This window comes from Perognathus longimembris, chromosome 2 (assembly GCF_023159225.1).
Source record: "Perognathus longimembris pacificus isolate PPM17 chromosome 2, ASM2315922v1, whole genome shotgun sequence".
In the NCBI taxonomy this organism is placed as follows: Eukaryota; Metazoa; Chordata; class Mammalia; order Rodentia; family Heteromyidae; genus Perognathus; species Perognathus longimembris.
In genome coordinates, this window is record NC_063162.1 from 44,309,636 (window position 1) to 44,323,109 (window position 13,474).

Consider the following 13,474-nt stretch of genomic DNA (forward strand, 5'->3'; position numbering starts at 1 on the left):
ATCTCATCAGTTTTTGTTTTTGTTTTGGCCAGTCCTGGGGCTTGGACTCAGGGTCTGAGCACTGTCCCTGGCTTCTTTTTGCTCAAGGCTAGCACTCTGCCGCTTGAGGCACAGCGCCATTTCTGGCCATTTTCTGTACATGTGGTGCTGGGGAATTGAACCCAGGGCCTCATGTATATGAGGCAAGCACTCTTGCCACTAGGCCATATCCCCAGCCCAGTTTTTGTTTTAAAATATCTGTTCTCATATTTTCTAGTAACTGAGCAAGTTTTCTACTGAGAACATAGTATAACGCCAAGTATTTTCCAAGTAAGCCACTCCTTGGGCAAGTTCCTCGCGCACCTTTCCACCTAGCACCAAGGCCAAAGGCTCAGAAAGGAAACATTCAGGAGACACATATCACTTGTGAACAGGACAGAACTTTCAGACTTGATATTTGCTTTGGCATACAAGCAGTAGATAGATACCAAAGAGAGGCCTGAGGAGCAAAAAATTCACTCCATCCACTTTTAACCAAAGAAAGCATCCGTTTCTTTTATCCCAATCTTACGTGTGGCATTCTTAGCCACACTTATCCTGTGTTTCTATGCACAGCATCCTATCTTCTTGTAGGGCAACAACATGCTAGACTTAGGATGGGTTTGGAGTTGAGGTCAAAGGTTTTAGAACAGCAGAAATGTAGAGAAGCACTACTCTCATAATCTAGGGAGATTTTTTTTAAAAAATACAATCATTATCTGAACACTCCTTGTATTCAGAGTACGGGAGTTACACTCAAGCATACCGGCCCTGACTTCAAGTCAATCTACAGTTATGCAGAAAGCCTGAAGCAATCGCATGTTTCATGTAATGTGGTTTTCGCCAGTCAGTATTCACAGTAGACTGTAATTTTGCTAAGTCTGGGAGTGAGGAGAGGCTGGCACTGTACTTGTTCTTCACTCAGGAGTAGCGTAGCTGGAAGATATTTCTGAGGAGTTAAGTGCTTCTTAGAAGAAAGTCCAAGTAGCTATCACTGCAGACGTAAATGCTAAGAAAAGGAAAAAGCTAAGCAAGTTATCCTTTATGCGGCTCGGATTCGTGAGGTTCAGTGACAAGTGCATCCCTATCATGAGGTCCAGCAGTGCCTCACCTGGAGCCTAGATGTGTGCAGGGGGAAAAAAAGGTACTTATTGCCATCACACAATCTGCCAAAGACTGGAGGCTCTTGCTGTCGTGACCCTGGGTTTTTCCTAGCCGTTGTTTCAGGGGAGCATCTTCCTCCAGAAGCTCAGGGGAAAGTTAAAAGGCTCAGGCCGGCGACGCGGAGATAAATCCAGGGGCTCAATTCTCCCGTCCTGACGGCGGCTCTAACCCACTGTGTGACTTCAGACAAGCAGAGTCTCCTGGGTTCCACGGATGTCAAACGAGAAGAATCTCACTCAACGAACTAAGGCCTAACTCCGTGCCTAAATCCCCAACGCGATTTATCGCCTGCAGCCGCTCCGCGCCGCCACCATAAGCCCGCCCCAGGCCCGCCAGACTCGCTCGGACCCCACCGAGCCTCAACTCCGGGCCGTCCGCCACGCGCACAGCCGTTGAACGTTAACGCCTCCATCCCCTTCCCCTCACAAGTGGGCGGGACGAAGGCTGCAGCTTCCGGCCGCGAATGGCGAGGCAGCGCGTGGCACTCCCACCCACCTCAGTACCCACGTGCCAGACGCCAGCTCCCTCCCTCCCCTCCACCGGGGGCGCGCTAGTGGAGGGACTAGTGGCTTTTCAGCCTCCGCGGTGCATGCTGGGAAACCTCAGAGCGTTCCCCCGAATGCTGAAAAAAACTACCGAGGGGTGAAGGGGGGGCGGGGTAAGAGGAGGAAAGAAGGGAGAGAAACCGAATCCTTCATTCTAATCAAGTGCGCGCGTCCTTTATGGCGATTGGCCACGGTTTTATTCTAGAAGCCAATCACTTCAGAATAAGGGCGGGGCATTGGCGTCCTCTTACTTTCATTGGTGGGAGGTTGCGACGCGAGGCAGAGCGTAAACCGAAAGTATCGTGATTATTTTCTCCCGCCCTACAGCGCGTTTCCCGGAAGTGACGCACGACCCTAGCTGGGCGGCCACCCTACCCTCGCTTCCTTTCACGCTGTCGCCGCCGGTGGGTGGTTGTGCCCACGGCGCCGGGTGGGAGTCAGGTGGCACCCCGTAATGCCTGGGAAACTCTTGTGGGGGGACATTATGGAGCTGGAAGCACCCCTGGAAGAGTCCGAGAGCTTGAAGAAGGAGAGGCAAAAGGTGCGCTGGTGATGGGCCGCGCCTCCTTTCGGGCTGCGCGGACTTGGGCAGGGAGGGGAACTCATTAAGGCCTGTCAGGACTCGGCGGGAGCATCCGCTGGTTTCCTCTCAAGCCACACTCGGCCTCCCCCCCCCCCTCTCCCGGGAGGTCGCTCGGTATTATTCCCGTAGCCACAGTCCTGACCGGGGGAAACAGGGTTCTGGGCTTTGGGCCTAGCGTCCCGTGGCGCTCTTCAGCCCTTCGCGTTGGCGCCCGGCTCCCCCAAGAGGTGGCTGAGAAGGCTCCCACCTCCGCGGAATCTGGTCTTTATTGCCTTGCCTTACTTTAGCAGCGAGACCTGTCATTTGGTTTTCCCGGGCCGTCTTATCAGATAATTAGGAAAAATGATTGCTTTGAGTGTGTGTTGCTTCTCAGTCACCTTGTCCAATGTGTAAGAATCTTGAGGGAAACGATCTTAGGCTTGCAAACCTTGGTAAGTCCTTGATGCAGGCTCAAGGAATAGTGTCACAGCCAGCGTTGCCAGGAGTTGGCTGTGATGGAGATAATGTGGGCTGTATTATTAATAGCCCGTACTGACAGTATTTTCAGTCCACAAGTATTGAATGAGCCTAATTTGTGCCATACTGTTGATTTAGGTATATAAAATCGTCTCTGCCCTCTAGAATCCTGTAGGAGGAGTAGGAGACTGGAAGGAAAGGGAGAAACCGAAGAAAACAGGATGAAGTGCTGAAACATGCGCACATAGGTTGTTTTGTTTTGTTTTGGGTATGTGTGCCAGTACAGGGACTTGAACTTGGCCCTCCTCACAACATATGGTCTGCCACTTGAGCCATGCCTCCAGTCTAGCATTTTTGGTGTTTGTTAATTGGACATAAGAATCTCATGCACTTTCCCCCTCAGGTTGACTTTGAACTGCCATCCCCAGATCTCAACCTCCTAGCTAGTATTATAGGTGTGGGCTACTGGTGCCAGGCCTTTTCTTTTTGTACTGGTTATTTTGCAGGCAGTGCTGGATTTTTCTGCATAGGATGGTTTTGAACGTTGATCCTCCAGATCTTAGTCTCCAGATCTTGCTCTCCTGAGTACCTAGGATTACAGGCAAGAGTCACTGACACCTGGCAGAGTTTTTGTTTTGTTTTGTTTTTGGTACTGGGGATCAAATCTAGGACATTGCATTTACGAGGCAAGCGGTTTGCTCCTGAGCTACTTTCCAGACCCCAATATTGTCTTTATCATGTAGTTGTCATTATTTGCTTCCTTGTAAAGTTTTATTTATTTTTCCTTTGTGTATCTTTCCTACATATTTCCCAAAGATTCTTTTTGGGTTTTGTTTTGGTAAATTGTTGGGCTTGAACTCAGGGCTTGAGTACTGTCCCTGAGCTCCTTTTGCTCAAAGCTAGCACTTAAGCCACAGCACCACTTCTGGCTTTCTGGTGGTAAATTGGAGATGAGAGTCTCATGGGCTTTTCTGCCTGGGCTGGCTTTGAACCTCGATCCTCAGATCTCAGCCTCCAGAGTAGCTAGGATTTACAGACATTAGCCACCAGCATCCAGCTCCCAAAGGTTCTTAAGAAAAATGATCCCCAACTTCATCTACCCTTAGGTTTCACTTTTTTCTTGTAACTTAGTAGCTTTCCTATTATAAATTCTCCAGAAATACTTGTTGATTGCTCTTCATGAAAAATAGACTTGAAATGGATTGGAATACCAATTAATAGAAATAGACCATCAGGCTAAGTCTGGTGTTGACATAGTTTTTGAAGAGAATTTTGGTTTGATTATGTTGAGATGTGTAACCAAAGTAGGTGTCCTTAGAATAAAGGTGAGAGAGTGCGGGAGTGTGCATCAAAGTCATGGAACTGGTACATACAAGTAGAAATGTAAGGAACATTCACAGAAGAGAGGAACTATTCAAATATGATAGACATAAAGGATAAGTAGGGCATGTAGAGTGTAATGAAAACCTTGGAGATGCAGAATCTCAAGTACCATGGGTCTGATGTGGAATAATGTATTTCATCACTTTGTGATGTTGCTGGGCTTAAATTTAGAGGTCTCACTTTCACTTGCTCCATTTTCTCTCAGAAGTGCTGAACCCAGGAACAATTCAAACCCCAGTGCTAACTCTATAAATAATCTTGGTTTTCTACAGAAGTTACTGGTTTGGGGAAGTGTAGTCCAGTTAACTAAAGATGAAATGTAACTGTAGAGCATTTCCCCATGTATTATGTTACTTAGTTTTCACCACTATTTTATGAATGGAAAAATTAAATACTGAAGTCCTCTAAAAATATTTATTGTACTGGTGAAAATTTTGGTGCTGATAAGTTTTACTATCAGTAATTGCTACTATCTAATTTACTTTCCACATTTGGCCAAACAGTTCTGCAGTGCTAAATTCAAATCATTTCTTGTAGTTAGTAAATAAAAAAGTCACCAGTTTGATATTTAAAGTTGAACTTGCAGAATATGCCTTTTTAGGGTTATGTTGACTAAAAATACAAATTTAGAAGATTTTCAATGTTTCTGCCTTACCATGGAAAAAGAACAAGTTTTGCCAGTGCTTGGTAGCCCATGCCTGTAATCCTCCTAGCTCAGGAGACTAGATTCTGAGGCACAAAGCCAGCTCAGGCAGGAAAATCTCTGAGACTCCTATCTCCAGAAAACTGGAAGTGGAGCTGTAGCTCAAAGTGGTAGAGCACTACAATTGAGTGAAAGAGCTCAGGGACAGTGCACAGATCCTGAGTTCAAGCCTCACGGCAGACCAAAAAAGTTTTATTTGAATTACATGGTAATCTTTTTTTTTTTTCCCCTTTGTTGCCAGTGCTGGGGCTTGAATTCAAGGCTTCTCCCTTAGCTTTTTCACTCAAGGATGGTGTGCTTTCCCTTGAACCACATCTCCACTTCGGGCTTTTTTGCTGGTTAATTAGAGATGAGTGTCCATGGTTTGCCCGGGCTGGCTTAAAACTTTGATCGTCAGATCTCAGCTTCCTGAGTAGCTAGGATTAGAGGCATGAGCAACTAGGGCCCAGCTAGATTTCTTTCTCTTTGAACTGTTAACTATCAAAGTTAAGAGAGAAAGCATGGTGTGAGAAGAGTACAGGCTTTCAAGTCAGGTAGGGGTAGATTCAATTTCTAGCACTCAACCCACAAGAAATCCCACAGGGTTATGTATCTCTGGCAAGTGCTTAACCTCTGAGGAATTCTGTTTGCCCATCTGTAATACAGCAAAAATAATATAAGTTTACTATCATTTATACAAAATTCTTGGAGTTGAATGTGTTCGAATTCAAAATTCTGGGGATTTGTAGAAGGATGACAACATCTAATTAGGATTTTGGACCCGCAGCCTACAGTTAAACACCTCAATATATAAGAAGTCATACTAAGTGGAAAAATAGAAATTACAAATAACTTCACGTTATTTGGGGTTAAATTTTGCTATCAAATCAGTTCAGATCAGGTAAGGTTTTGTCTGCAAATAAGTCACAAAAAGACTCAGTTTTCAAAACTTTGTGGATATTAGAATTTTGGATAAGGGATTATGGACCTTTATTTCTCTTATAGGGTTGTTAAGGAAATTTAAACAAGATAAGCTGAAAATGCATTGTACAATACTGAGTAGGTACTCAATAAATAAATACATATTTTTTCTCTTTGAGATGTGAGATATTTTTGTTTTTAATTTATAATTTTGTAGTTTCATTCTTTTCCTGAGGAGATATTTTCCCCTAAAAGTCCTGTGATGGGATTAGAGGTAGACAGGAGCCTGAGTCTGCAGAATGTAAGAAATAAAATGACAAAGATAGTAACAGATAAGAAATAAAACTTAGCATTAGTAATCTGGGTTTCTACCAGATAGGTTTTCAACATAACTGTAGATTGAGCTTAACGGGTTGGAGAGTCATGCTCTGACTTCTTTTTTTTTTTTTTTTTTTGTCCTGGTGCTTGGACTCAGGGCCTGAGCACTGTCCCTGGCTTCCTTTTGCTCAAGGCTAGCACTCTGCCACTTGAGCCACAGCGCCCCTTCTGGCTGTTTCCCATATATGTGGTGCTGAGGAATCGAACCCAGGGCTTCAAGTATACCAGGCAAGCGCTCTTGCCACTAGGCCATATTCCCAGCCTATGCTCTGACTTCTGAGGTCTTAAGAACAGACCTGTGACCCTCTTGTCATTGTTTCTTTGTCCACAGAGTGATAGAAGGAAATCAAGGCACCATTATGAATCTGATGAGAAAACAGAAACAAGAGAAAATGGTGTTACAGATGACCTGGATGCTCCCAAGCCCAAAAAATCCAAAATGAAAGAGAAGCTAAATGGAGACACTGAAGAAGGATGCAATAGACTTTCAGATGAATTCTCTACCTCCCATAAGTCAAGAAGAAAAGATCTACAAAATGGAGATATTGATGAATATGAAAAAAAATCAAAGCGAGTGTCTTCTTTAGAAAGTTCTGCTCATAAAGCAAGTGAAAATAAACTAGAGGAGGTATGGATGCTTTTTTATATTATATTTGACATATAGGCTGATTTGATGTTTTAGGATAACTAGAATTGATTCCCTAGCATTTCCTGCTTAGTGTTCAATATTCAGTTGGACTAGAGTGTTGGCACAACTGAAATCTGAGCCTTTTTCTTTTGACTATTTTTTTCATCATAATTTCTCTTGGTGTAGAAATAGCCTGAAACTCTGAAATGTACCTGTACATTTGTGATCCTCCCTCCTTCCCTTCTCTCTCTCTCTCTCCCCCTCTCTCCCTCTCTCCCTCTCTGTCGCCCTCCCTCTCTTTGTCTCTCTTTCTCTCTCTCTTTTTTTTTTTTTTTCAAGTCCTGGGGCTTGAACTCTGGGCTTGGGCACTGTCCCTGAGCTCCTTTTGCTCAAGGCTAGCCCTCTACCACTTTGAGTTTTTGAGTCTCCACTCCAGTTTTTGAATAGTTAATTGGAGATAGGAGTCTCATGGGGACTTTTCTGCCTGGGCTGACTTTGAACTGTGATCCTCAGATCTCAGCCTCCTGAGTACCTAGGATTATAGGTATGAGCCACTGGCTCCCTGCTTATCCCTTATCTTTTTTGGGGGGCTGGTCCTGAGGCTTGAACTCAGGGCCTGAGCACTATCCCTGGCTTCTTTTTGTTCAAGACTATCACTCTTTTAGTTGAGCCACTTCCTGGCTTTTCATTGTTTATTTGGAGATAAAAGGCAGACTTTCTTGCCTCTGCTGGCTTCATACTACAATCCTCTAGATCTCAGCCTCCTGAGTAGCTAGGATTATAGGTCTGAGCCACCAGTATACATTTTTTTTTTGTAAGTAGTAACTAAAGTTGATTACTTAGCTAGTTTAGTAAAATAAGAAATAGTAAATGAATAAAATTGAAAGTAGAATATACTACATAAATTTTTATTTCATTTTGCCAGTCCCTAACACGTGAACAGAAAGAAGGTGCCTTCTCTAACTTTTCTATTTCTGAAGAGACTATAAAGCTTCTGAAAGGTACTGTGAATTTTAATGGGTATACAATTGGAAGTCTGTTGTGTTTTTTTTTTTTTATAAAACTCTTCTGCCTTTTTTGACCAAAATATGAAAGATAAAGAAATAACTCTTTAATTAATTTAAAGTTAAGACCATTTTTTTTTTAATGATTTGTGATTGTGGTAGGAATAACTGTAAATGTCATGAGGTAGTAAATCTTCAGGCAGGTATGGAGGAAGAAAGATTGTCATTTTCAAATGAATATATTTTTTCCTAATGCTAGTCTAAAGAAGTATTTTAATGAAATCTCATTTTACAGGTCGAGGGGTAACATATCTCTTTCCTATACAAGTTAAAACCTTTGCTCCTGTATATGAAGGAAAAGATTTAATTGCTCAAGCACGGACAGGAACAGGAAAGACATTCTCTTTTGCCATACCCTTGATTGAAAGGCTCCAAAGAAATCAAGAAACAATTAAAAAAAGCCGCTCACCAAAGGTAACGGTTCTAAGAGAGTAAAAGCTATAAACATTACTGTATTGGAAAAGGACAGAGAGTATACTACACTTTTTTTTTTCTTTTTTGGTGCTGGGGATAGAGCCCAGGGTCTCACACATGTTCATGCCCTGAAAGAATATACTACAATACACTAGTCCTTAATTTAAGTACTACCAAGAGAGAAAAGCTAGATCTGTGGCTAAAGTAAAAAGTTGGGTGATGAAACAAAAATTTGTTTATTTCACATAAGGACATTTCAAAAGAAAAGCTAAATGTAATAGTTATTGCATATGGATGTATTATATATGGTTATGAAAATGTCTTTAACTGTATTTTTAAGTCACTGTACCTGATTTTAGCAGCATTTACACTTAGATTTAGTTTGCCTTTTTTTTTTTTTTTTAAGGTGCTGATGTTGTCCTCAGCCCTGAACTTGCTATGCAGGTGCTCTACTATATGAGTCATGCCGCCAGTGTTTTTACTTACTAGTTATTTTTTAAATTAGGTCTTTATTTTTGCCTGAGCTGGCCTGGATTGTGATCCTTCTATTTACCCCTATTTACTACCTGTGTAACTGGAATGACAGGCACCTGCTACATGACCAGCTTTTTTGGTTTAGGGGTTATTTTGGGAACTTTTTATTCATAATGTCCTGGAACCTGGATCGTCTTGAATTCAGCCTCCCAAGTAGCTAGGATTACAGGCATGAACCACTGTGCTTGATCTTGACCTTTAGTTTTAAACAATGCATTTTCTAAAGAGCTGTTCACTTATTTGGTAAATATGCAGCATAGCTTTTTTCACTGGTTAACTTTTTATGAAGAATATAGTTAAAAGGATATTGCTAGCTTCTGTAGTATTCATATAGTGGAGATACGTCTTATAAATAGTAAAGTCAGCTAACAAAGGATAGTAGTAGTATTTTAGCCTAAAATTTGACTTTTTTAGAACCTATGTGCACTTCAAGGTTTGTAAAAAGTGATGAAGAAAAATTACTGCATCATAATTTGAACAGGTATGTTTGTTTTTTGAAAATTAAATGATATCACAGTTTAAAGACTAAATCAGCTATCCTATATGACACTGGCTGTGTTGGCCTTCAGGACAACTATTTTGGATATTTCGGTTTTTTGGGTGGAATTAGGAAAGTAATAGAAATAGGAAATACTTCCAAAAGTATTTTAAAAAGCTTTTATATTGAAAAAATGTTACTGGAGATTCCAGCTCTCTACCACTTCTAGCTATTTAATCTTGGGCACAACTTGTAAATTCTCTAAGACTCAAGTTACTTATCTATAAAACTGGGCTAATGCCATCTTACACTGTTTCTGAGATAATCAAATTTAATACTTCATGTAGAGTATAAGCGTTGAGCACAGAGTGGAATTTTTTTGGTTCACTTAAATACTTTTAAGTATTTGTTCTGTATAGATCCTGTCTGAAGTGCAGGGAATATAGTGGCCTGCTTTGTACATGCCTTTATATTGTCGATCTCAACCACTGTGGTGAGCTAGACAATCAGCAAATAAGTAAATATTTTGGGTGGGATAAGAAGGAGAAACAATAAAGTTTGGGGAGGATTTATAAAGAGATCTGGGAGTTTCATTGAGAAACTGATTTTGGATGAGGTCTGACAGAAATAGGATATAATAAATATAAGCTATTCTTGTTATGGCTATTTTTGTTGTTGTTGCTGTTGTTTTGTTTTTGCAGTGCTGGGGATTGATCCCAGTGCCTTAGGTATTTAACACTGAGCTGCACCCCCAGCCCTGTACTCTGTAAGTACCTTAATGAAAAAAATCCTCTTAGGTTGACTTTACATAAGTCTTTAGAAAAGTATCTTTTGTTTTTAAAATCTCTTAGGTACTTGTTTTGGCTCCAACAAGGGAACTGGCAAACCAGGTAGCCAAAGATTTCAAAGATATAACTAGAAAACTTAGTGTGGCGTGTTTTTATGGCGGAACATCGTATCAAAGCCAAAGTAAGTAAATATATATGATAGTGTAAAGATGTGTTTCTTATTTAAATCTAAATAAGGTAAAAGTGTGTATTTGACTTTTTACATATTCCTGGCATTTCTCTCCTCTCATAGTTAATCATATTCGAAACGGTATTGACATCTTGGTTGGAACCCCTGGCCGTATCAAAGATCATCTGCAAAGCGGCCGTTTGGATCTTTCTAAACTGCGCCATGTTGTGCTAGATGAAGTGGATCAAATGTTAGATTTAGGTTTTGCTGAACAAGTTGAAGATATTATCCACGAATCCTACAAAACTGGTATATTCTAATTGCAATAAGCACATTAGCATTTATTGTTTTTCTTAAAAGCTTTTTTTTTAATTACATTGTTCCCTGGTATTCTAACAAAACTAGTTATTCTTTCCCTAAAAAAGAAAGTACAGCTGCGTACTTTGTTTAGCTTTCTATGCTTTCTTCTGTGTATCTTTTATAATTATGAGATTTACTAACTTGTTTTGCTGATTTTTTTTTTGTGTGTGCATCCTTCAATTCTCATTTTTCTTCAGAGTTCATTTGTCTCCATATTGCCCTAGTTCTGAAACATGAACGTTTTAGTAGTTGCAATGAAGTCTATTTGTTAAAAATTGACCCCACGTTTGGAATTTTTCATTATTTCTTTGAAGCTGGGGGTGATTTTTAAGAGCTGATTATATCATGGGATATTAAAAAAAATTTGCATTTTTTTTGTTTATTTAAGATTCTGAAGACAATCCTCAGACTTTACTTTTTTCTGCAACTTGCCCACAGTGGGTATATAAAGTTGCAAAAAAATACATGAAATCCAGATATGAACAGGTTGACCTTGTTGGAAAAATGACTCAAAAGGCTGCAACTACTGTTGAAGTAAGTAGCTCCCCAGCATGATAGATACTAGTTTTTAGTTGGTATTTTATTTATTTTTGACATTTTTGAAGTTAAACTCGAGTTCTGGATACCTAATCAGACTTAAGCTCTTTTTTTCCCCCTTAATCAGAAAGATACATATATATTTCTATAGTATAAAATTGAGGAGCAGAATAGAATAATAGAAAAAAATAGTATGTGAACAGACAAGTCCTAAGATAAGGACCTGCAAGCAGCCTTAGACAGATTATTTAGAATGTACAGAAAAATAGTGCTGAAATAATTTGTTAAAGCTTAGCTGAAGAAACAGATCCTCATGTTACAGCCTGTACCAAAACATACCTTGAACTATTTTTAAAAAATAGTCAAATAGTTAATGGATTTCAGGAAATGGATGTGTTTCCAAATATAGAAGTCAGAAGAAGAAGCCATTAAGGAACAGGGGTGATAATCTGACTCCATGAAATGAAACCAAGAGTATGTTTTAAAAAAAGCCAAATTAAAGGTAATATTTATAGTGTTTATGACTGTCAGGTGTATATATCACGTCACCTTTTGCATTTAATAGATGTATATTTTATATAGGAAAAGTTAGGCCAAATGAATAATAGTATTGTATCTATAAAATACACAATATCTACAATGCAGTGGTTAAAAGAATGAGTTTGAATAAGTGACAAAAACCAAATCACATGAGTTTGATTCCTAGTACTATGAAAAAAACCAAAGTAATTATAGGATGATTTGTATGGAATCACAGTTTTAAAAAGTTTATATGCCGGGGCTGGGAATGTGGCTTAGTGGTAGAGTGCTTGCCTAGCATGCATGAAGCCCTGGGTTCTATTCCTCAGCACCACATAAACAGAAAAAGGCGGAAGTGGTGCTGTGGCTCAAGTGGTAGAGAGCTAGCCTTGAGCAAAAAGAAGCCAGGGACGGTGCTCATGCCCTGAGTCCATACCCCAGGACTGGCAAAAAAAAAAGTTTATGTGCCTATAATTCTAGCTACTGAGATCTGAGTATAGTTCTTTGAAGCTAGTCTGGCAGGAAATCCATGAGACTTTTTATCTCTAGTTAAGCCATAGTTAGCCATCAAAAAAGTCAGAGTGGCTGGGTGCTGGTGTCTCGAGCTAGTAGTCCTAGCTTCCCAGGAGGTTGAGATCTGAGGATCACTGTTTGAAGCTAGCCCAGGCAGAATAGTTCATGAGACTATTATCTCTAATAAACTTTTTTTAAAAAGCTGAAGGTGGAGCTGTGGCTAAAGTAGTAGAAAACTATTCTTGAGTTAAAAAAAAAATGCTCAGGGACAGCACCCAGTCCCTTGAGTTTAAGTTCCAGGACTGGCACAAAAAATAAATTAAAAAAATATTTCTTAGCACTGCAACAAGCCAAAAATATACATTTTATGCTAAACAGGTTCTTCAGGTATATATCAATGGAGAAAATAGGTCCAAAGAAAGATAAATATCAAATAATAATGTGAAACAGAGCAAGGGGACAGGGTAGTTACAGTGTCTAATTGTCACAGGAAGCTTTGAATATTTTCTAATGGTTTTAAAATAAGAATATAAGAATAGTCCTGCACTGGTAGCTCATGTCTGTAATACTAACTGTTCAGGGGCTGAAATCTAAGGATTGAGGTTTGAAGCCAGTGTGAGCAGAAAAATTTGAGACTGATCTCTAATTAACTAGTAAAAAGCCCGAACTAGGGCAGTGGTTCAGATGGTAGAGTTATGCATAAACCTTGAGTGAAAAAGCTAAGCAAGAGCTTGAGACCCTGACTTCAAGTCCCAGCATCAGCAGCAAGAAAAAAAAGAAGGTTGTTAGATACAACAGTTAAGGGAACATGGCTTAGCGGTAGAGTGCTTGCTTTGCATGCATGAAGCCCTGGGTTCTATTCTTCAGCACCTCATAAACAGAAAAAGCCAGAAGTGGCCTGTGGCTCAAGTGGTAGAGTACTAGCCTTGAGCAAAAAGAAGCCAGGGACAGTGCTCAGGCCCTGAGTCCAAGCCCCAGGACTGGCAAAAAACAACAAAAAAAAACCCCCATTTATTAAAGACATTGCAAGCATGTACAAAAAAAATAATACATAAGGAATCAATGCTATTTTTTATACTTGGGACATATCCTTTGCCCCTCCATTTGAAGCATTTTGCACTTAGGTAATTTCCTGCCTGCCTTTCTCCTTTCCTTTTAACCTTTCACTTTTTCCTTCTCTCCCTCTACCTCATTTATTCATCTCTTTTTGGTGTTGGTCTTGGGGCTTGAACTCAGTGCCTGGGCACTGTCCTTTAGCTTTTTTGGTTTTTTTTGGGTTGTTTTTTGCCAGTCTTGGAGCTTGAACTCATGGCCTGAGCACTGTCCCTGGCTTCTTTTGC

General features: G+C 40.4%; 1 protein-coding gene across 2 annotated transcripts in view; it reads left to right on the plus strand.

Moving 5' to 3' along the window:
- Positions 1-2,058: 2,058 nt before the first annotated feature.
- Ddx50 (DExD-box helicase 50) overlaps positions 2,059-13,474 on the plus strand; it is a 35,665-nt gene continuing 24,249 nt past the window's right edge. Inside the window, exons 1-7 of one of the 2 annotated variants that reach the window (XM_048338908.1) lie at positions 2,059-2,268; positions 6,462-6,758; positions 7,684-7,759; positions 8,058-8,236; positions 10,100-10,217; positions 10,329-10,514; positions 10,954-11,099. In XM_048338908.1, the coding sequence (XP_048194865.1) occupies positions 2,182-2,268; positions 6,462-6,758; positions 7,684-7,759; positions 8,058-8,236; positions 10,100-10,217; positions 10,329-10,514; positions 10,954-11,099 (1,089 nt within the window). In that variant the 5' untranslated portion in view covers positions 2,059-2,181. The remainder of the gene's footprint in view (positions 2,269-6,461; positions 6,759-7,683; positions 7,760-8,057; positions 8,237-10,099; positions 10,218-10,328; positions 10,515-10,953; positions 11,100-13,474) is intronic. The other variant, XM_048338907.1, reaches the window with a different exon arrangement.